Source organism: Solenopsis invicta, chromosome 3 (assembly GCF_016802725.1).
Source record: "Solenopsis invicta isolate M01_SB chromosome 3, UNIL_Sinv_3.0, whole genome shotgun sequence".
Classification (NCBI taxonomy): Eukaryota; Metazoa; Arthropoda; class Insecta; order Hymenoptera; family Formicidae; genus Solenopsis; species Solenopsis invicta.
Window position 1 is genome coordinate 29139205 of NC_052666.1, and position 21232 is coordinate 29160436.

The 21232-nt window shown below is 32.8% G+C and overlaps 5 protein-coding genes across 17 annotated transcripts in view; 3 read left to right on the forward strand and 2 right to left on the reverse strand.

The window, feature by feature from the left end:
- Positions 1–18: 18 nt before the first annotated feature.
- On the forward strand, positions 19–5437 carry LOC105199405. Its single transcript, XM_011166508.3, has 8 exons — positions 19–574; positions 716–814; positions 926–1087; positions 1170–1399; positions 1542–3366; positions 3427–3525; positions 3706–3749; positions 3829–5437. The coding sequence occupies exons 2-8, from the start codon at positions 735–737 to the stop codon at positions 4698–4700; spliced, it is 3312 nt and encodes a 1103-aa protein (XP_011164810.1). The 5' UTR covers positions 19–574; positions 716–734; the 3' UTR covers positions 4701–5437.
- LOC105199403 (39S ribosomal protein L42, mitochondrial) lies at positions 5387–6390 on the reverse strand. 3 transcript variants are annotated; one of them, XM_011166505.2, is made up of 2 exons: positions 6230–6390; positions 5387–5861 (listed from the first exon to the last, which is right to left on the reverse strand). In XM_011166505.2, the coding sequence occupies exon 2, from the start codon at positions 5856–5858 to the stop codon at positions 5505–5507; it is 354 nt and encodes a 117-aa protein (XP_011164807.2). In that variant the 5' UTR covers positions 5859–5861; positions 6230–6390; the 3' UTR covers positions 5387–5504. The 3 variants fall into 3 exon arrangements, with proteins under 3 accessions (XP_011164807.2, XP_011164806.2, XP_039303164.1); XM_011166504.3 differs by having other exon boundaries at positions 5387–5858; positions 6230–6388; XM_039447230.1 differs by lacking the exon at positions 6230–6390 and adding an exon at positions 6151–6168.
- Positions 6391–6493: 103 nt separating this feature from the next.
- On the forward strand, positions 6494–9444 carry LOC105199409 (mediator of RNA polymerase II transcription subunit 19). The gene is made up of 4 exons (XM_011166520.2): positions 6494–7359; positions 7490–7646; positions 7721–7820; positions 7919–9444. The coding sequence occupies exons 1-4, from the start codon at positions 7173–7175 to the stop codon at positions 8201–8203; spliced, it is 729 nt and encodes a 242-aa protein (XP_011164822.1). The 5' UTR covers positions 6494–7172; the 3' UTR covers positions 8204–9444.
- A 624-nt stretch (positions 9445–10068) lies between these two features.
- On the forward strand, positions 10069–21231 carry LOC105199408 (probable glutamate--tRNA ligase, mitochondrial). 2 transcript variants are annotated; one of them, XM_011166519.3, is made up of 10 exons: positions 10069–10379; positions 10517–10751; positions 10979–11174; positions 11254–11468; positions 11548–11770; positions 11874–12034; positions 12113–12276; positions 12354–12511; positions 12596–12715; positions 21003–21231. In XM_011166519.3, exons 1-9 carry the CDS (start codon positions 10280–10282, stop codon positions 12674–12676), a joined length of 1533 nt encoding a protein of 510 aa, XP_011164821.1. In that variant the 5' UTR covers positions 10069–10279; the 3' UTR covers positions 12677–12715; positions 21003–21231. The 2 variants fall into 2 exon arrangements, with proteins under 2 accessions (XP_011164821.1, XP_039303163.1); XM_039447229.1 differs by lacking the exon at positions 21003–21231 and having other exon boundaries at positions 12596–13044.
- Positions 13346–21232, reverse strand: part of LOC105199406 (diacylglycerol kinase eta) — a 45925-nt gene continuing 38038 nt past the window's right edge. For 9 of the 10 annotated variants that reach the window (XM_026133855.2, XM_039447227.1, XM_011166513.3 and 6 more), the window contains 8 exons: positions 20931–21158; positions 20750–20852; positions 20396–20665; positions 20010–20304; positions 19612–19929; positions 19430–19525; positions 19192–19320; positions 13346–17707 (listed from right to left, as the gene is read on the reverse strand). In XM_026133855.2, the coding sequence (XP_025989640.1) occupies positions 17414–17707; positions 19192–19320; positions 19430–19525; positions 19612–19929; positions 20010–20304; positions 20396–20665; positions 20750–20852; positions 20931–21158 (1733 nt within the window). In that variant the 3' untranslated portion in view covers positions 13346–17413. The remainder of the gene's footprint in view (positions 17708–19191; positions 19321–19429; positions 19526–19611; positions 19930–20009; positions 20305–20395; positions 20666–20749; positions 20853–20930; positions 21159–21232) is intronic. The other variant, XM_026133854.2, reaches the window with a different exon arrangement.

Below are 21232 nucleotides of genomic sequence, written 5' to 3' on the forward strand. Positions count from 1 at the left end.
CGTTACTTAATATTTGAACATTATTTGGAAGAAAACGTAGCAAGTATAATTTTGAAATTTTGTGTGAAGAGCGCAATGATTAAAACGACATCTTCTGGTTACAACATGAATTAAAATAATTCTAGCACGGAGTATATAGTCAACGTAGTCTGCAAAGTCTAGTCTGGATTTTATCTGGGACGAATCGTCCAATGAACTCTATAGGGTGTCTTCAGACTTCGCGTACCATATTAAAGAATTTTACAATTGCAAAGCTGCTTTTTCTGCTGAACGCAGCCAATTTCGATACGAAAATGTCGAGAGCGTTTTGAAAGAGAGAAGCTAAAGAGATTCATTATAGTATAAAGTTTATCGGAATTTTTTTACGTGCATCAAACGATTGACCAATCATTTCCGACCTAAAGAACGCATTGTGATTGGCAACGCGCGATGAACTTAAAACACCCTGTATTTACAGCCCTCTTCAAATTCACCATCAATGTTTACACGAAAGTTTGAATCACTATTTGTTGTGGTCGAAGCGGCTCAAGCGGCTCCGAAACAGCGTGACGAGTGTTGATGGTGATCGCGATCGGTAAATGTTACTCCACTTTGCTACGTCGTTCGCTGTTTATTATTGTAACAATGGAGTATGCATGAAAACGAACGACTTCGCACTTTTAAAGTATTGTCGTACGTAGGAAGTATTTTGGCAGTTGATATTATGTGTAATTAGACGCAATTCGCACGAGAGGATGTTGTCGACTCCAAAAACAAAAGGTGGCCTATTCTTGGCTTCATCTCTCTGCGACGGACTCGAGGACAATAACATAAGGTAGACGATTGCTCTGCAGCTAATATAAATCTCCATAATTTCATTCGCCTTAGATTTCCCAAGGGAATACAAGAAGTGTCATTAATTTGATTTATGAATCTTTCCTTGCAGGCAAGTAGCAACCCTTCTGTTAAATAAAGATGCGGATCCTAATGTTTTGATTCCGACACACGGAGTTACTCCGTTTCACTTGGTTATCGGCAACGATTCGGAGGAATTCGCAGAAGAGGTGACCAAACTGTTTCTACGTCACGGTGGCAATCCCAATGTGAGGTATGGCCTCTAGATAATAACATATCTCTTGATTCTTCATATTTATGCGAATGCAAATGCATCAAACGTGACATGTTCTCAGATCGAATGAAGGAATGACTCCAGTTCATGTGGCTGCAGCTTGGGGCAGAATAAACATATTACAGCTGCTATTGGCAAATGGTGGTGATCCGTTGTACTTGGACAATGACGGACATAGTCCGTTTCATTATGCCTTTGAAGGCAAGTATTTTAAAGCTGTGACAATGCTTGCAAATCATTGTGAGAATGCTCAAGATGAGGATGACAAACCAAAGTATAACATGGTACTTGGTAAGTTTTTATTATCTGAGAATCAATCACATAACTTTTTCCCTAAAGTTTGTACATTTTCACTCTAGGGAAAAAGTTATATGCTATCCTGTGCAAGCATTTAACCCACAGATAATTACTATCTTCGTCCTTGATGTTGTAGACAAAGTTTTAGTTACTAATGGGGATATAGTTGCTGAGTATGTTGCATCAAAAGATACAATATTAGATACAGATAATGCAATACAGAAAAGTATACTTATGGATTCTTCCAATTACAAGTCAAACTCTTCCTCGATGATTGTAGACTCGAGTCTATCAAATGTTTGTGTTATTGAAAGTGAATACAAACAACCAAATCATTTTAATGAACATACCTCTAAAATGGATCACATGCCGATCGCTCGAATGCAGAATCTTTTGCGAACCGATAAGAATGAACTGTCAAATTACTCGTTTGTCGATCTCGATTTTGATTTTGCGAACCTACATCTTTCCAACGTCATGCAAAAGGAAAAGTGCCTCGTCAGTCAAATCATTAATCATCTTTCGTCATCGTTAACGAGTAACTGCACTAATTATGATACATTACATAATTACAAAAGAAACAAACAAGAGGAAAGTAGTATTGCAACAAGCAATTCTGATACGTCATTCTATCAGATGAAAGGTACACGTTATAAATATAAATATAAAAAGTCAAGATATTCCTTATGTAAGATAAAAAATAATCTTAATAAAAATATCTTAAAATTGAGAACTCCAAATATGAGAAGACAATATAAATATAATGTACAAAGCGCTTCCAAGAGGAATTACAAGGAAATTTCTGACAAAATCTCTTTATCACCAACTCATATGCTGGATAATTCTATCATTAGTATGTCACCAAACTTCAATACACCTACTCACAGAAAGAAAAGAAATGCTTCCAAGATGCCATTAACACCATCGCATATTTGCAATGATTCTATCATTAGTAAGTCACCTAATTTTACCCCAGTTTGCATGAAAAAGAAAAATTTAACAAAGACGTCTTCTGTAGATTACCATTCTTTAAGAATATTCAGGAGTTCTCCCAAATATAAAACTCAAATGCAGCAATACCCTGAATTCAATTGGTATAAAAAGCATGTCGCTCAATCGACACCAAGAAGAAAGAAACGATCGATATACAAGTTTCATTCCGGCAGAAAAAGATTTGATCCTTATCGGTATGAAAGTGATGTCACGTCCGATGAATTTACTTCCAATAATATATTAAAGCCAGTTGATCTGGATAAAACAATCCTTTTCGAAACAGTTGAAGAGACAACTTGCTATGATATTCTAGATACGAGTAGTGACCTTTCGTCATCAAGTTTTAAAAAATCTTCGAAGATGAAACGACAAAATCAATGTAATAACCATTTGGCAGTAAAGCTGGATGGAGGAAAATATGATGAGGTTGATATAGATAATAATAGTGATGTAAATTTTTCAGATGCAAATAGAAGTTTCCATCAAATTGAGAAAGAAAATGGATGTGATAACAAATTTAGCAATAATAAATGTACGAAATCTGAAAATAACGAAATAAATACTGAATTTATAACAATTAGAAAAAATATGTCTAACATTAAAGCACTGGAAAAGTCAATAGACACTAATGATATAAAATCAACAAATACAACTGAGTCGGAATCATTGCATAAAGAAAATTTTGTAGATTGTGATACTAAGAAATTATTGAATGAAGATTTAAATATGAATATAAGTAAGACTTGTAATTTACATGCAAAAAATTGGTACAGTGATAGATTTCACATATCTCCATTGCATAAATCTATAGAAAGTGATTTACTGTCTGCTGCAAATTTACCATGGAAGAAACAAATTTATTTATTGGATTCTCAAAGATTATGTTCCTCAAGAAATACTGATTCCAAGAACGTAGAAGGTTTGCTGAAAGCAAAAGACTTAGACATGTATAAAGTTGAAGATAACTCGTGAGTATATCTTAACATTATCATTTGAAAGAACAATTATTTAAATGTTGTAAATTGTAGGTCTCTCCTATCATATGTCAGTGCTCAAGAATATAAATATGAAGATCCAGAAGAAGGTGTAGTTTTGTTAGAACGGCGACTTTGTGTTACGCCATTTACGTGAGTTCATATAATTATGATTTTTATTTTTACAATCTATATTAAATTAAATTACAGAAATATATCGCATCTCTTTGTTTCAACAAGGAGAAAGTCAAGTTTATCAAGTTAATTATCTAATCTTCGTCTTATCTAACGTAATCTTAATTAACTTAATCAAAATTCTTATCAACTTTTTAGTACTCCCAATAGAAGTGAATGTGATGTTAGAAGTCAAATGTCTGGTAAGTCAGAAGTAATTTCAATGTTACTATTGATTATAAAATTATTATATTGATAGAATTGAAAAATAATTTATGACAGGTGTTTCAAGTACATCCATGTCTCAAACTTTACCAGAGGAAATACTATTTATTGACGATGTTGCTCTTAGACGAGAGCTTAGACAGCTCGGCGATCAGCCTGGTCCAATCACTAATACAACTAGGCAACTTTATCAGAAACGTCTTTTGCGTTTAAGAAATATAAAAAATGTTAACTCTTCATTAGTCAAATCACATCTGCAGAATACTACCATCACTCCAAGAAATCAGATCTCAGAAGCAAGCAACAAAATCAAACCTCATTTAGAGTTTGGAGATTGGTTAAACGATCTAGATACCTACAAAAGTTTGGAAAAGCAAATATTTCAAGAATTTACATCACTAGATCCGTCTCGGAGATGGCGCGAAGGCACAACAAAAGCATCTTTCACCTATTTACTATTAGATCCGCGTATAACGAAGGATCTGCCAAGTCGTAGTATTCGCCTTACAAAATCAGAAGTTTGGTCAATCTTTCTTAATGCTATATTTTACGTTGGCAAAGGCAAACGTTCCAGACCTTTCGCCCATCTTTACGATGCTTTCAAGACATGGGTGGATGGTACAAATAGAAAAACCAGTACAAATAGAAAAATCAACTGCATTCTTAATGTATGGAACAACGATCATGGGGTGATTTGTTTGCATGTCTTTCAAAATATTATTCCAGTAGAGGCTTATACGAGAGAAGCTGCTATGATAGATGCAATAGGAAAGGAACATTTGGCAAACTGCAAAGGTGGACAATACTATGGCATTGCAGCAACGTGGAGCTTGCAACAAAAACAGGAATTTGGTAGATACTTATTATACAAAGCTTTACAAATTTTTCTGCAGGAGGGAGAAAGTCAGCTTTTCCCTTACAATTTGTAATGCAGAGTAAGATAAATGTAATATAACAAATCAGTTTTTATATTGTGCCAGACTTTATGTAGACAGTATAATTATATTGTATCAATTTTTTTAAGTATAAATAACAAAATGACGATTATAATGCGTTTCTACTTAAATTAATTAAAAGCTCGCATAATATATAACTGTGCAATTTAATGAAATAAATATATATGAAAAATATTTTTAAGAGAAGCTTAACGAAGAATGTTTATTGCTTTAAGTTAAGAAAAAGAAAATTAGTTTATAAAAAAGGTCATATTATGTATAATGTAATTAATGAATTGCTGATATTTAATTTATATAAGTGTAAAATTATAATATTGTATGTTGCATATTAATTTTTTGATGGGCAGATAACAAAATGTCACAATTATAGTATTTGTCTACTAAATTAGTTAATAAAATATACAATTGTGTGCAATTTGATAAAATAAATGTACATGTAAAATATTTTAAGAGAAGCTTGTCAAAGAATGTTCATTGCTTTGAATTAAGAAAAAGAAAATTAAATAGATCATGTTAAAATTATTGTATATGGAACGTGACTAATAAAATAATTGATATTATATTCCTTTAATTTGTAACAAAAAATATAAATGTGGAATTGTATTTAAAAAAAAAAATGGACACACTAAGTATGTAAGCAGTTAATTTATATAGACAAATATAATAATAATCTTTGTATATTTATTAATTATACGTTTTGCAAAGTATAACTACATGTATAAAGTGAATTAAATCTAGTACTTTTTCACCAAAATCCTTGCAAATTCTTCTTGAATATTACAAATACGGTCTATCAGGTTCTGTAGTCTTTGCTTTCTTGTCTCTGCTTCTGGGATACCATCTATGCTTGGTGGTATACGTGATCTTAGCCAATTCCTCTACAATCTGGTATGGCTTCTTTTTCCTGAAAACGTCTGCGATGTCCTTGTCTCCAATACACAGCACAGAAGTGTCAGGCTTCTCCTCGGGTAGGGGTAGGGAATACTCGTATGGAAACGATTTCTCTGGATGCCAGCAAACAACCATACGATCGTCTTCCATAAATATTACCGCTTCCGAGGGTAAAGTACTGTACCTTGCGTGTCTCGCGGAGCGAACGCAAGTTTGGATAGTGCGCAACACGGGATTCATCTGCTGTGACAGAAATGATTAGAAATAACATTAACTACTCACTTATACTTTAATTTTAAATCGTCAACAACACAATTCAACAATCTTGTCCTGCGAATTTCTTTGAAAAATTAAGAGCATTGTAGTTATAATTGCAATATATACAAATTAAGAGAATGACTTGTGTAAAAACTTCACCATCTTTAGAAAATATATATAGTATATGAATAGTTATAAATTTTTTTTAATAAACTCAATACTTTCTATGCCAAAGTATATATATAAGTTATTGTATGTGATTTTTTCTACGTACAAAATAATTGACTAAAAAAATGTTGTAATCTAACGTGTGTGGAGGTGTCAAAAAGCAACAGTTTGCAATTCATTCGTACCTCGCAGTGTTTTAATTTTGTGTTTCAATATGTATTTTCATAGATTTCGAGGAAAATTCGACACGAACGTTTGATCGTAACGTTTGAACCTAACCTCTTCGTCAAATCACTGCGTTTACAATTAGCGTGTTTGTTTCCGTAAGAGCATACGTTTGATTGGTTCGTTTTTGATTGGTTCGTTTCGTACTCATTCATACTACTCGTGCGCACGCGTCGTCGTCCAGGTATCCGTCCGTGCGTGGCCATTCGAGGGATCGGCGATGATCGGCGACCCTACACAATCCTACATGCGATCCGCACCAAATACATATGATCTAACGGTGGTGGGACGAGTTGTGACGAGTGGACACTGGACAGTGTGGGATAGTGGACTAGTAGCAGAGACTGGAGAGTGGAGTACGCAGGAGTACGCGCGTAACGGCTGCCAGGCTGCGTACAAGAGTCAAAAAGTCTGTTGCGTCAAGCGGATCCCGATCCCGCCGATTAATCGTCTCGCGTTAGAGAAGCGCCTGGCAAGAGTGACCTCGAAGTGACGGAGGGAAGCATGGTAACGATGAATTGACAGACGTGCACCAGTACCTAGTTCTTGCACCACATGTAGAGACCGGTAGAGAGGAAGTCGTGGCGGAGGATTCCGGACTGTCGACGTGCCTCCCGAGACGCGTGACGATGCGAGTTCGCTTCGTCGCTTTAGCGGTCGACGTCGGATACGATCGCGTCGCGACGTTGCAGAAACTGTAGATGAAGCTGTGCACTCTGCCTGGTTTCTAATCGAGCCAGAAGATCCAGTCTGTCGAGTCTGAAGGTTCAATTTGTCCGACGAACATCCACGAATTAGCTACAGAATTAATTGTCTTGTTCTTTCTCTTGATACTCCTCGTGCCTAGAGGAGAGGTTTTATTATAATACTTTTGGTGAAGGTGTGATAAACTAAAGCGACAGGATGATGATGGGTGATCAGTTTCGTAGTAAAGTGGAGCAGTACTCGCCGAAGTCTTCGCCGAGGGGAGCACGATCTCCAGTTGTATCTCGTCAAGACTCCACAGGCACGCTAAAGACAACCATTTCCCTTGGAAAGAATCCTTCAATTCTACACAGTGGACCATTCTATCTGATGAAGGAACCCCCAGGTAATGATGAGACAGTTATGAAAATAAAAAAAGTATCTTTCTCAAGAATCTTTTCACAATATATAATCTTGAAAGTATCTTAAAAAACTTGACTTATATATAAATAAATAAATATACTGTTTTCTTTTAGGAGAAAGTGAACTTACCGGAGCAACAAATTTGATGGCTTATTATGGCCTGGAACATTCTTATAGCAAGTTTAGTGGTAAAAAGCTTAAAGAGCAGCTATCATCTTTCTTGCCAAATTTACCTGGTATTATAGATAGGCCTGGGCATCTAGATAATAGGTAATTCAAGTTTTATAAGAGCGTTAAAACATTTAGATAACAGTTCTATTTATTTTATTTCTTTTCTTTTTAAGCTCATTAAGATCAGTGATTGAGAAACCTCCTATAGGTGGTAAAGAGTTATTGCCTTTAACGAGTGTACAGCTTGCTGGTTTCCGATTGCATCCTGGCCCAGTAAGTAATTTTATATAAATATAGCTATTATTAATAGATTTTTTTCTAAAATGTGTGTATATGTGCAAATTGCTAAATTGCATAATGTAACTTTGTAGCTGCCAGAGCAGTATAGATATATAAATCAAGCCCCTCAGAGAAAACATAAAAATAAGCATAAGAAACATAAGCACAAGCCTGGGGAGGTGCTCAGTGGACAGGAGACCGCGACGACGGACGTGGGTGGTTCCGATACGCATGAAAAGAAACATAAGAAGCAGAAAAGACACGATGAAGAAAAGGAGGCTAGGAAAAAACGAAAAAAAGAGAAGAAGAGGAAAAAGCAGAAACACAGCCCGGAGCATACCGGCAGTCTCACACCGTCTCAGCATTCCAATTCGTGATCTCTAATTTGTCCTTTTCAATTCATGCCAAATTTTTGATCAAAATCTAAAAGAGCGAATGATACAATTAAACTTTACATACATGCGCGTGTATATTTTATTTCTTTGCGCTAGGGCTATAAATATACAGATAATGTGAATACATTTGTGTTAATTGTTTGTATGTCTGTGCAACTTAGAGAATTTAAATTGAAATTTAATTTGAAATTTGCAAATTCAGATAGATTCAGATTTTTCAAATATTAAGATGTAATTTGAAGAATCAAATCAGTAAATTAAATAATCTGAATTTCCTAAATACAGCAAATCTTTTGAATATATTTACAATCCTGATTTATAATACATAAGTTTATTTTTTCAATGTTAAATAACACGACGATGAAAAGAATTCTATGTGTAAATGTGCAGATATACACATATTGTATATACACAGGCGCATGTGTATATATATACATCGCATTATAAAGCAATATAATCTCTTTTCTGTTCGGAGGATTATGTATAGGTCTGCTTTTAGATGTGTAGACTTGTATAAAAAGCTTTATGCTTTACAAAATTGTTTGCTCAATCTTCCTTCATTATTTCGCACGCCAGACGCGAACGTTACGGTTACATGTGCCCCGGTAGAAGTGTCTTCATGCAAAACTGGTTAAATTTCATGAAATCATGATTTTAAAATGGTAGAGCAATTAATGTAAATTTCCACGTTTTATTTTTGAAAATTTTACGACATAGGCGAAGTTTAATTATTGCAATCGATATCTTTTAGCTTGTATACTTGTTTTATCGAAAATCGTGCAGTATCGTTATATGTATATTGTGTTTTCTTAAGCACTCTTTCGCGACTTTTGTTTACTTGAAAGTTGCTTGTATTATGGTGAAAGGAGAGTGTAAAATATGGCCGTGTGTAACATAACAATTGCGCGCAGGATACGTTATCTATCGGTTGCTTATGCGGCATCGCGTTATATAATAATTGTAACGTTACTCGAGAGTGTAAATATACGTAACGGATTAACAAGAAACTATTGTAAAGAGACAAGATCTGTGGACATACTGCTGTTCTGTGTGCACAGTGCTCATTTACAAAGTTCATAAGTGTACAATCCACGCTTTAAGTCTGATGCAACTGGTTTAGCGCAGAGAGAGAGAGAGAGAAAGAGAGAGAGAAAATCCGGGAGATGTAATATTTATAGCGCGAAAGGAGATGCAGAATTAAAGTGATCAATTTCACAACAGTATGTGGTCTCGTTGTTATTTCTCATTCCAATTGTCTTTTGTTTTCCTTACAACGACGTAAACATTAAACGAACCTAATAAATGTCGAATACTATTATAATATTTTGTTTGTTTTTGGAAAATTTAATTAAGTTATTATATACAGGGTATTTCTTGTAACTTAATTGTTTAAAAATTCACTGTTTTTTTAAATATGAATTTATGTTTAAAATCAACGTATCTTATACGGTTGAATTTACTTTTTATGAAGTACACTATTAAATTCATGAAAATGTCATCCCATTAAACAAAATATTGATCTTTAAATCTCATAAAATAACAATAGAAAAAATTCACAATATTTGTTCCTTCAAAATAAACAATTTTCCTTCTAGCATTTCTTTGCATCATTAAAAAGAGAGATATTCTAAATAATATGCATATAAATACAGTTTTCCAGCTCAATCGATACGAACAAATGTTGGAAGGAAAAATTGTTATACAAAAATTATTCATAAAACTTATTTTTGTAATGAATACTTTATTACAAATGCGATTTTAAATTGTTTAAAAATTCAACTGCGTATCGCATTGCGATCAATTGCGATTCAAGAAAAAAATCGCAATACCAACGATTGTAAGAATCGCACATCTCTAATTTCAGATTTCAGACCATTCCCAATCGCGTGCGTGAACGCTGTGAACTGCGTGATTCAAAACAAGCTGGAATGCTGAATGCTGAAGTGATGTTCAAAAATTGCGTCGTCTGTTTCACACAGTTCCACATGTTCCGGAATTCGTGTTGCGTAGCACGACCTTGCATGTGACTCGTTGACGAAATCGTTGCACAGTGTAAAGATGCAGCGTAGCATACTTCGCGCGACGAGTTTCCAACTGTTGCAGAAACGTTTTTTCAAGAAGCATCATGTGAGGGTTAGATTCGCGCCCAGTCCCACTGGTAACGATCGTCGACCTTTGTTTACGCCGGTTTTCTCATCTTTGGACTTAATTTCGTTGATACAAGAACATCGATATTAATTCTGATATTAGATGTTATTCTACGAATGTCAGTTTTTTAATTCAATGTTGTTACAGGTCACATGCATCTGGGAGGATTGCGTACTGCGATGTACAATTATTTATTCGCACGCAGCAACAATGGCACGTTTATTTTGAGGATCGAAGACACTGATCAGACAAGGACAGTCCCCGGGGCGATAGAAAAACTCCAAGATGATTTGTTGTGGGCGGGGATTATACCAGACGAAGATCCTATCAGAGGTGGCCCTGTTGGTCCTTATTTGCAATCGTCAAGGCTTGAATTATATAAGTATGTGCATTAGTGTTGAACCAGTTAATCAAATTTGTCGAAAACAGACTTTACTATTTCATAACTATTTAAAAAACATATTTAAATTGTTACAAAGTCTCTTAGATTCTGTTCTATATTAGTAAATGAAGGTGTTAGCTACTAACATTTTGTTGACTGCAAGAATAAAATCTTAAATAACTTTTTCAATCTTTTAAATTGTGTTATGAAACTATTATTATTTCTAGAGAGCAGGTACTTAAACTCTTGAACAACGGATCTGCATATTATTGCTTTTGCACAGAGAAAAGACTGGAGTTACTGAGAAAAGAGGCAATGAAATGTAGACAAGTGCCTAAATATGATAACAGGTGTCGGCATTTCACCAAGGAAGAAGTGAAAGAAATGCTCAGGAAAAACTCGACCTATTGTATTAGATTTAAAGTATGTCTCTTCTAACTTTACAATTTGACAAATTGATAGGCTAATAATTGTAGATTATAGAGATTGATGAAAATTTCAGTTACCATCTATATCAGAAGCCTTTCACGATATAGTTTATGGAGAGGTGTTGCATGATGTAACTAAATCTGAAGGAGATCCAGTCATTATAAAATCAGATGGTTATCCTACTTACCATTTTGCAAATGTAGTTGATGATCATTTTATGGAGATATCTCATGTCTTACGTGGTGTTGAATGGCAAATTTCTACACCTAAACATATTATGCTTTATAAGTAAGTAAAGGTAATTTTAAATGTCTCAATATATAAATTTTTATGTAATTAGCTATATTATAAATTATATTTATTACAGAGCGTTTGGCTGGGATCCTCCTGTATATGGGCACTTGCCTCTAATATTAAATGCAGATGGGTCAAAGTTGTCGAAAAGACAAAATGACATAAAGATTGAATCATTTAGAAAACAAGGTATTTTTCCATTAGCATTGTTGAATTATGTGATAGGGGCTGGTGGTGGTTTTCATAGAGATCAGGAGAATCAAGATCTTTACAGTTATCCAGAATTAATTAAACAGGTAAATGCTACTGGCATAACATAATTTTCTTTTGTATACAATTTTCCGTATATATTAGTAAAACTTGCACAAGATTCATATATATTTTATTTTTTTGTTCTAGTTTGACATTAATAAAATAAAATCAAGTTCTGGCAAACTTATGCACGAAAAATTAATGGAATTTAACAAATTGGAAATGGCAAATTTATTGCAAAATGAGGAGAACCATAAATTTTTTATTGAAAGAATTAAAAAACTAGTATTAGAAACATTTTCCGAATGGTATATTTAATCCCATATCATATATCATAATAATATTCTTATTAAAAGAAAAATTTTATTAAACTATTTCTATTTTAGGAAAAATGATGGCAATTTACAGTTGGACGATGATCATATAATAACTACGTTAAAATGGGCCCAAAACAGAATATGGACACTCAACGATCTTGTCAAACAAGATTTAGCGTTCTTATGGATTGCTCCGTCTTCTACGGCAAATGTTAAACAAGCTGAATGTTCGGGTACTATAATTTCTTTAAACAAAATATATTAAATTCCGTTTATCAAAGTTACATCATACATTATTGTGTTATTTCAGATGCAATTAAATTGTTGAACGCGGAATTAATCGAGATAGATGCTAGTAATTACAAGACTGATTGGATGGCATCATATCTGAAGGATTTTGCAAAGAAGAATGGAGTCCCGTTTACTGCTTTGATGAAAACTCTGAGAAGCGTTATTAGTGGTGTAAAAGTAAATAAATATAACATACGAATTTATTTTCAGTATAATAAAAAAATATCAATATGTTTAATGTATAATATTAATACTTCATAGGTCGGTCCACCTGTTGCTGAAATGATGGAAATTTTGGGAAAAGACAGAACATTGTTGCGATTGCAGCGTTGTGTTTCCTGAGAATTTACATGCATTTAATTGCAAATTGCACTATCGAAGGTAAGACACATTTAAAGAAATAAATCCAGTTTACAAATGTTTTTGCAAAAAAGTTGTAATTCTGCAAAAACAATTTTGCGAGCTCATGAATGTTATAAAAAAATAATTGCATTCCACTGCTGGAAAAGACAATGTGTATGCAATTTATAATTCTAATATAATCAGAATTATAAGTGAAATATTGCTAGTCAAATATTTTATAAATTTAATTTCAAAGAATTTAATAAAAATATTTTGCTCTCTTAATATATCCATAAATATATTAAGATTTGTCTTTTTTATGAGCAATAGCATCAATTTTTTTTTACATGCATTAAAAATTGGCAAAATAATATGAATTTATTGAATTAATATTGATATGTTTATTATTATATTAATATATATTTCCATACATATTAATATAATATAATAAATTTTAATATATTTTTTATATATTCACATATATTAATATAATATAATGTTACATATTAATATATATTTATATACTTCATAAAAAGAAATGTTTATAAAAAATATGTAGAAGGTATCTCAAACATTGAACAACTAAAATATTAATTTGTAAAATATTAATTATACATTTTTTACATAATTGGTTTAAGACAGTAATATAGAAACTTTGAAATACAGAACTTTGTGATATAGTTTTATTAGAGAATAGTGATTTTTTTTTTATACAGAGTGAATAACTTGTAATCATCAAGTTTCATTTTATATAATGCAATATATAATTTATACACTTAAGTACAAAAAGACTAATACATGCAGAAATTATTCATAATTATCTTGATGAAAATAGATGTATAAAAGTGCTTGTATATAACAGATTGAACACATTTACTCTTAAATAGCTTTTTCGATACAATGCGAGATCTTTCTTATACAACACAGGATTTATAATACAAATGCTGGAATAGCACATTTGATATCGGCATTTATAATTTCTAAAATAAACTTTAAGAATTCACTTTAAGAAATCAAGAATAAAAATGTTTTACAGTAACATTTAAATTCTTTGACAATGACGAAATTAAAATTGTAGATGAGAATATGCACGAAGTAGATGTCCATTCCGATTACAATAAAACAAATTATTATATTAGCTTTTATTAATATTGCTACATTAATATGATTATAAATCCTGTTATTGTATCAATGTTAAGATATTGCTTGATAAATTGCCAATTAATATGCCTGGTATCGTAATGATTCTGAATTATTTTTGGACAAAATATCCTTTTTCAATTTTATTGTGACAAATCATTATGAAACTAATTTTCGTATAAATATAAATCTGTGCTTGTGTAAATTTATTAAAATTAACAAATATTCTTTAATTTTAAATATACAATGTGTACAAAATAATACGATGAATAAATGAATTATACAAGATTTTCTTTATATCAATCACAATCAATATTACTTGACAAAATATAAAGTCTAAGCTATCCTAGTGCAGTTTCAAAAGAGTGTAGAAATATAGGTCAAAGTCAAAATTGAACAGTGTAAATTAGGAAAGGTTTGACACAGACTAATTTACATCTTTATGTACACATTTAAGTGTATATACAACTCTTAAATTTTAAATAACTTGACATAAGAAAATCTTATAATTAAAATAAATTCTGTATATTGTTAAAATATTCGGATAAATAATATTTTAGTATCGTAGAGACGATAACTTTTCTTGCTTTACAGATTAATTTTTATCACAGTAGTTTTAGATTTATCTTGTAATGTACTTATGGTCTTACTCTGGAAACCAGAGATTTTTTTATGTCTTCTGGATCTTTTAACACATACTCAGTTAGTGTAATAAGGGAAGAAAGTATATATCTTTGCACGTCTTGTTCATTGAAAATTACATAATAGTAACACATTTGGATTAGTAGATCAAGCGGTTACACAAAAATTATCACAGATAAGAGGGTAAAATGCTCTCGAATGCATACATTTGAAGAAAAGCATAGGATATATCACGAGTGAAAGAAATGTTTAGAAAACGTATAGATGCAAATAGATTTCTAGAAGGCTACGAGTACTAGAGTACTATTCTTTTCGAACTTCTTTGAAGCTTACTTTTATCGATCGATTACATACATTAGTAATAATATAGTAAAATGGTATATCCCTAGGAACAGTAATTGAATAAGATTAAATACACGCCTGATTGTATTTATTAACATACTTTTCCAACATTTCATCGTGAGGTAATACGATATTCGTTAATTGTTTCACTTTCACTTTAATAAGTATACAAAACAACATGTACATTTTGAAAAGGAATATATTATAATAATACATTATACCTTATTATACACGTGTGATTCTCACACGGTAATTCGAGATTGTCAACTCTGTATATTAGTAATCTTACTGCAGGAATATTGGAGAAATACACACAAGATAACATATTGACAGAATCATCTCTACCTATAAAACTCTATATATATAAAGAGCAAAAGACTAAGTTGTAAAAATTGACAGATACTAAATAAATATAGACATTACAGGTCGAGGTATTTGTGTTAAGAAGATAAAAACATTATCTATTTAAATTTATCATTTTTTGGGGAGGGAGAAGAAAAAGTAATTTAATCTTTAGATATTCAATAAATTATCTCTAAGATCGAGATATCAAAATAATTACATAAATATACAATAGAAATTGTTATATTTAAATGTTATAACTCTGAGTAATTTTTTTTAAATTCTTGCTCAAAGATGTTACACTATATAAACTAAAAGTTATCCAATATATTACTCTACATAATACTGTTTTATACTATTGCAACAATGTAATCTATTAAAGTGTGACGTTTTGTTGCTTGATTGTAGTGTAATTTTTCGTAAAGTTTACATAAAAAGAATATGTATAAATATTGCATTCACGAATTATGATTTCGCATTAAAAAATAAATAAAAGAATATACAATACGAATAATGCATAACATTCATGTACATGTAACGTAGACTTTAACATCCATATTCCTTGTCTGTATGTAAGATTAGTGACTCTAGAATAGGCACTTTTGTCCTTTCAGATATACATTGGAATGTAAAGAAATATTTTTAACGTTTCAAGCAAATTGATTAAGTTTGTTAGGGTTTTATATTGTAAGACGTTGTATAAAAGACAAAAATATATAAGTAGTTAGAATGCACTAACGTTAGAACCTGTTACAAGTTACGCTGCCAATAGTCTGTTTTCTGTTGTGATCTCTCACGTAATTATTATTATTAGTAGTCAGTTTGATTATACTTCGTTTTAAGTTTCGTCAGCTAATCGTTTATATGCTAATTAATTATTTGTTTTATCGTATAAGACTAAATATGTTGCTACAGTTTATTTGCAACCGTGAGAATTATGTACGGAGTGTAATACTGTAACAAATATGATTTTATATCATTTTCATATCGAGATTCTTTAATTATCACGTATAATGAAATAAGAACAAATGAACAAATAGCTATCAAAAGGTAAGAAAATTATCCGGCAATTTTTTCGATTATCAATAACATTTGATTATTATACTGATAAAAATTAGTAGTGGACGACTACAAATATAATAATTATATTATTATACGCACGATAATTGATCATTGGAGAACGTTTTATTACAGCTTATAAAAATAGATAAATTTGTAACTGAATATGGAGAAGAAGATGAAGATTAGTTTTATTAAGGAAACAGGGCAAGAAGTTCACAAACAAGGTGCCCAACCTGCGGTCCGTAGGAAGAACAAAATATTCTCATCATACATCGCAATAACTTCTGCGAATCTTAAACTACTCTAGCATACATTTTGCATTTCTAGCTCTTCTTAATTATCGTTTTTATTGCCATAAGGAGATATATGTAGGATCACTTTCATGTATATCTTGGCCCAAGCAATGCTTTTCAAACTAATTATTAACATTGTCAAATAATTAAAAACAGAAAAGAAAAAGAAAATCGAAAATCTATGTGTTTACACTGTTTACAAGATTATATATTACATTGTTGGTAGACAAAGTAATAGAAGACATAATAAATTGACTGAAGGAGTTAAGGAACTCAGATGTAATATAGATTGATTAGGAAAAACACAGGAAACGTTTATGTAAGAATGCGATATTCGCAGGTTTAAGATACTTGTGCCGCGCGTGTAAGACTTATTAATATTAAACGGTAGGAATACATGCAATAGTTGCTATACCCGAGACGTTGTAAGTTATTTTAACAATAATAGTCAGTGATATAAAAAGTTTGCCATTTTACAAGGAATATCTACTCCGTACATATGTGCAGTTCATGTGAGACCTTTTTCATCATGGATTCTATAATGTCTCGGTAAGAGAGTGAAGTAAAGTTCATCCCCTTGGGGGATAAATGCGTCCTCCTATTTTTGTACTATATATATAAGTGTATGCTTAGATATATATAAATAGAATTGTAAAGGAGGATGTATGAAAATGACCAATTTTGGCCATTTTCATACACCCTTTTTTGTCACGTAACAAATTCAACTTCCTTCGTGAGTTTTAATATTTAGAACTCACGAGGGAATAAATATTTGGCACAGTATCCTTCTGTTCTGTCGACTTATAATTGCGCATTTGGAATGACATTCCAGAAGTATCTTTTTCGTTATCTACGCGATCGTATATTTTTCGCTTCGGGGATATGGAATTTAACAACATTTCTACATAAACGCGACTTAGTTGTTTAAATCATTGATGGCTTGTAAGATGCGTTTGACATGTCCCACCTTGATGATGCCCAGCTCCTTTAGATCGCGACGAGCTAAAGTCAATAGCTCTCTACCGCGTATATCGTGAGATACGAAATTCTCAGCGTATTCTCCCAGTTGCATATTCTCTAGCCAGGTGCACACCTCTTGCACGCCCCACGTGGTGATCTGATCTCGCGCCGTCTGACCACCGCTCGAGTTGCCAGCGAAGCGACGAAACTTTAACCAGAACAACCCTCGGTGACGATTTTTTTTATCTCCCTGCAGATCCAGAGTTCGAGATGTCGGTTAGTAACACGGTTAGTCAGATTAGTAGTAAAGCGGTATGCTATTTTTTTATATGGCATACGTTAGATACATGCTAGTCATATGCAGGGGCAGATTTGCACTTGGGATTAAATGTGACATAATGGATTCGTCAGGCATACAAAGTAGCTTTCGAATGGCCTATGGTCATTTGCGATAGTGTGATTCAAAGTTGCGCAAATATCGCATATCAACTTTCGCAGATACATTAATGAGACAATTATATATAAGATATTCCATTATATATTTATTGCTGTACTTTAGCAAGATTCATATACATTCGCTAAAAGATACATCTCTCATGAGGCTCATATAAAATCACGAAAGTTCCCCTCTCGTTGTTACAGCGCTAATTAAACAGTGCAGCAAACTCTCACGAAATTATGAGAAACAGCGAAGGCGCGAGAACATAAAAGCAAAAGTTAAAGTTGCATATAATTCAAGTGCATACTCGGATGTGTGTTGCATCTGCTAATGTAACTCAAGATAGATACAGCATCGCTAAATATCGCATGATATACGTTATGTCTCACTGTAGATTATAATAGAGTCGCAAGCGAGAATAAAATGAAAGGCAATCTAAAACAACAATTCCATCTCTCAGTAGATGTAATACATGCACGCGCCGCACGCACAACACATACACACGTGTACAAAAAATAATCAGCACCACTGTTCCGCTACATTGCAAAACTAAGTCTCTAAATGCTAATTCTCTATTTTTCTAGTGTCATAAGCATTAATATTTAAAAGCATATTACCAGCATTGGGATTGAGCACTCAATCAATCCGAAATAAAGCATAGGATAATGTATTAATTATCATTTGAAAAAACATTTACGCACAATGAATTGTAAAACTTCTCTCAAAAGATATTGTAAATTTTTGTGTATAACGTATGTGTAAAGAGAGGTGCTTTCATAATATTACATATATCTTAGTATTATCCAACTAGTTAAATCTCTCAAAACTTATTAACAAGAATAGCGCTCTGAACAGTCTCCTTTTGGAATACTTATATTGGCAAGATGGAATATCGAATACGATTAGAATAAGATAATGGAAGACTTTATCGTTAATTTGTTATTGTCAGTGTGCTTCTCGCTCGGTTTTAATAACCTTGTGAAACATTAAATACTATAAATAGAATAGAAAAATTAATTGTACCTCCCATATAAAAATCTAATTTTTTAAATTATGTTTGTCAACGAATATAGTTAAATATTTATAAAACGAAATTTTTTATAATTTAAATATTAAATTCAATTAATATTTGTTATTCCGTCAATTATATATATATAGTAAATATCATAAAATGTAAACATTATCACAATGCAAAATACATGACAAAAACGTGAAAATATAGTTAATTTTATAATTCGCATCTTTAAATAATTGACTTTAAACAGCATTGCATTAAGCATAACAAAGAACTATACCTGCTCGTCGGGAATATTTTGCAAGTAAACCAGTCCTGTGCCTCCTTCGTCAAAGGTACACTTTCGTAATTCCTGTTCCATACTAGCTAGAGATAGGGACAACTTGTTCTCTAAATCCTCTCGTAATTTCTGCGTTAAACAAATAAACTGTTAGTTTAATTAACTTTCGTTAACAGGTTACAATTATAACATTATAATTCGTTAATATGTTACAGTTATAAATATTTGATATGCTTACCAAGTTATGAGCTTTATCACGCAGTAGCTCACAAGATTCTTCGTATAATTGCCGCGCGCTTGATACTAACTCGGTGACCATAGGTCTCAGGCTAATCTATTAATAAAAAAGTAAGGAAAAGTATGAAAATAGGTAGACTGTTGCGGTAAAGTTTCTAAAGTTAGTCTCTGATTAAAACTTACCCCTTGTAAAATTTTACCATCCGGGTGTACTTGTTCAAGCGCGTTCGCTGTTCGCGAGGCTACTTGGTACAGATCCGGTTCTAGGCTTGGGTGTGATATAATTAATAGTTTTACCCATTTGACTAAGGTTGTTACGGCTTCGATGAAATTGAATAGAATGTTGAGTTCCTCATCATTCAACTGAGGAGGTTTATTACATATTTGCAATTGTGGTCTATGCTGTGATGTCGCATTGCTTATAGTGGAAGCAGATTGAGTTACGGCGCTTAATGTATTGCGTTGCTTCTCCTCCCACGCTCTCAACGAAGTTTCAAGTGCCTGAGATAAAAATTTGCAATTATATATACACAAATTGAAACCATTTACTTCCATTAAGAGAAACCACGATAAATATTTACCCTATTTCGATAAAGCATTTGCATGCGATTCTTGTGTATAATCCTTATAATACCAGGTGGTTGAATCCAAGCCTCGCCATCGACCTGTATAGGAACACCCTCTTCTCCCAAAATATTAATCTGAACTGTCTGGCATTGGGCTATCCTGTGATGCTGCAAATTGATGAGTCGCGAGGCAGCCATTTGAACAGATCCGAAAACCGCCACCACTTCCAGTATACGATCGTCGAACGACGGTGCTAAGAATAAATCTCCTTCCTTCGAACCTCCCCAGAAATTCGTGCCGCCCATAAAGCTGTCATTAAAGTTTGTTCAAAACTTTGTTCATAAAATTTTAATTTAAATAATTAAAAATCGCATATAAATATATCTATCGTCACAAATACCTTGGTATATTTAACACGACGATCCCTTGCAAAGAAGGCAACGGTATCCTTTGGCCGTCGCACTCTAGCTGAACCCTCTGCTCGAGATTTTTGTAGGTCTTCTGTATCCACTGTTTAGAGCCCAAGACACCGTACCACATGTAATTTTTGGCGCGCGATCGACATTTTTCAGGGTGTTCTTCTCTCTTATTGTGAAAGTCGAGACTGATCTTCGCATCTATGCCAATACCGAAGTAATTGTTCATGACGCACCGTTCGAAGTAGCCTTCCCTGTGATACAGAAAAAAATGATTTGTGAAATCTGTGCATTTGTTAAGTGTACTAATTATATAATAGCATGTGTGTGAATTTTACATCAATGTTTCATCTGGATCCATTAAAGGCGATACCGCTGCGCACAGAGCATCCGCATTTGCCAGCAATGCTTGACTGATGAGACCAGCTCCACCACTTACATCTATATATTTACAAAAGACACGTAAATAATTTATATGATATAAGAAAGAACATATTCGACATTGCATTTTTTACTTACTTGGCCACATGGGCAGTCGAACCAAAGGATTTATTATAGGGAGTTTCTTTACGTCCTCTGTTTTGTCCACAGATTTCGCTCTTTCGTGACGCAAGCTCACGCTCGAACCACCTAGACGTGCGGTAGTTGCTGCCAACGACACAACTTCTGATGCCTTCAACAAACTACCACTGCTTATACGTCGTGTAGCTTGCGGAGAAAAGCCCGAATCAGGTAGCTCTACGCTTACTGCGTCACATAAAAATATTATTAGCATATGTATTATAATTGTCACGTAATGATACTACACTAGCTAGTCAAAC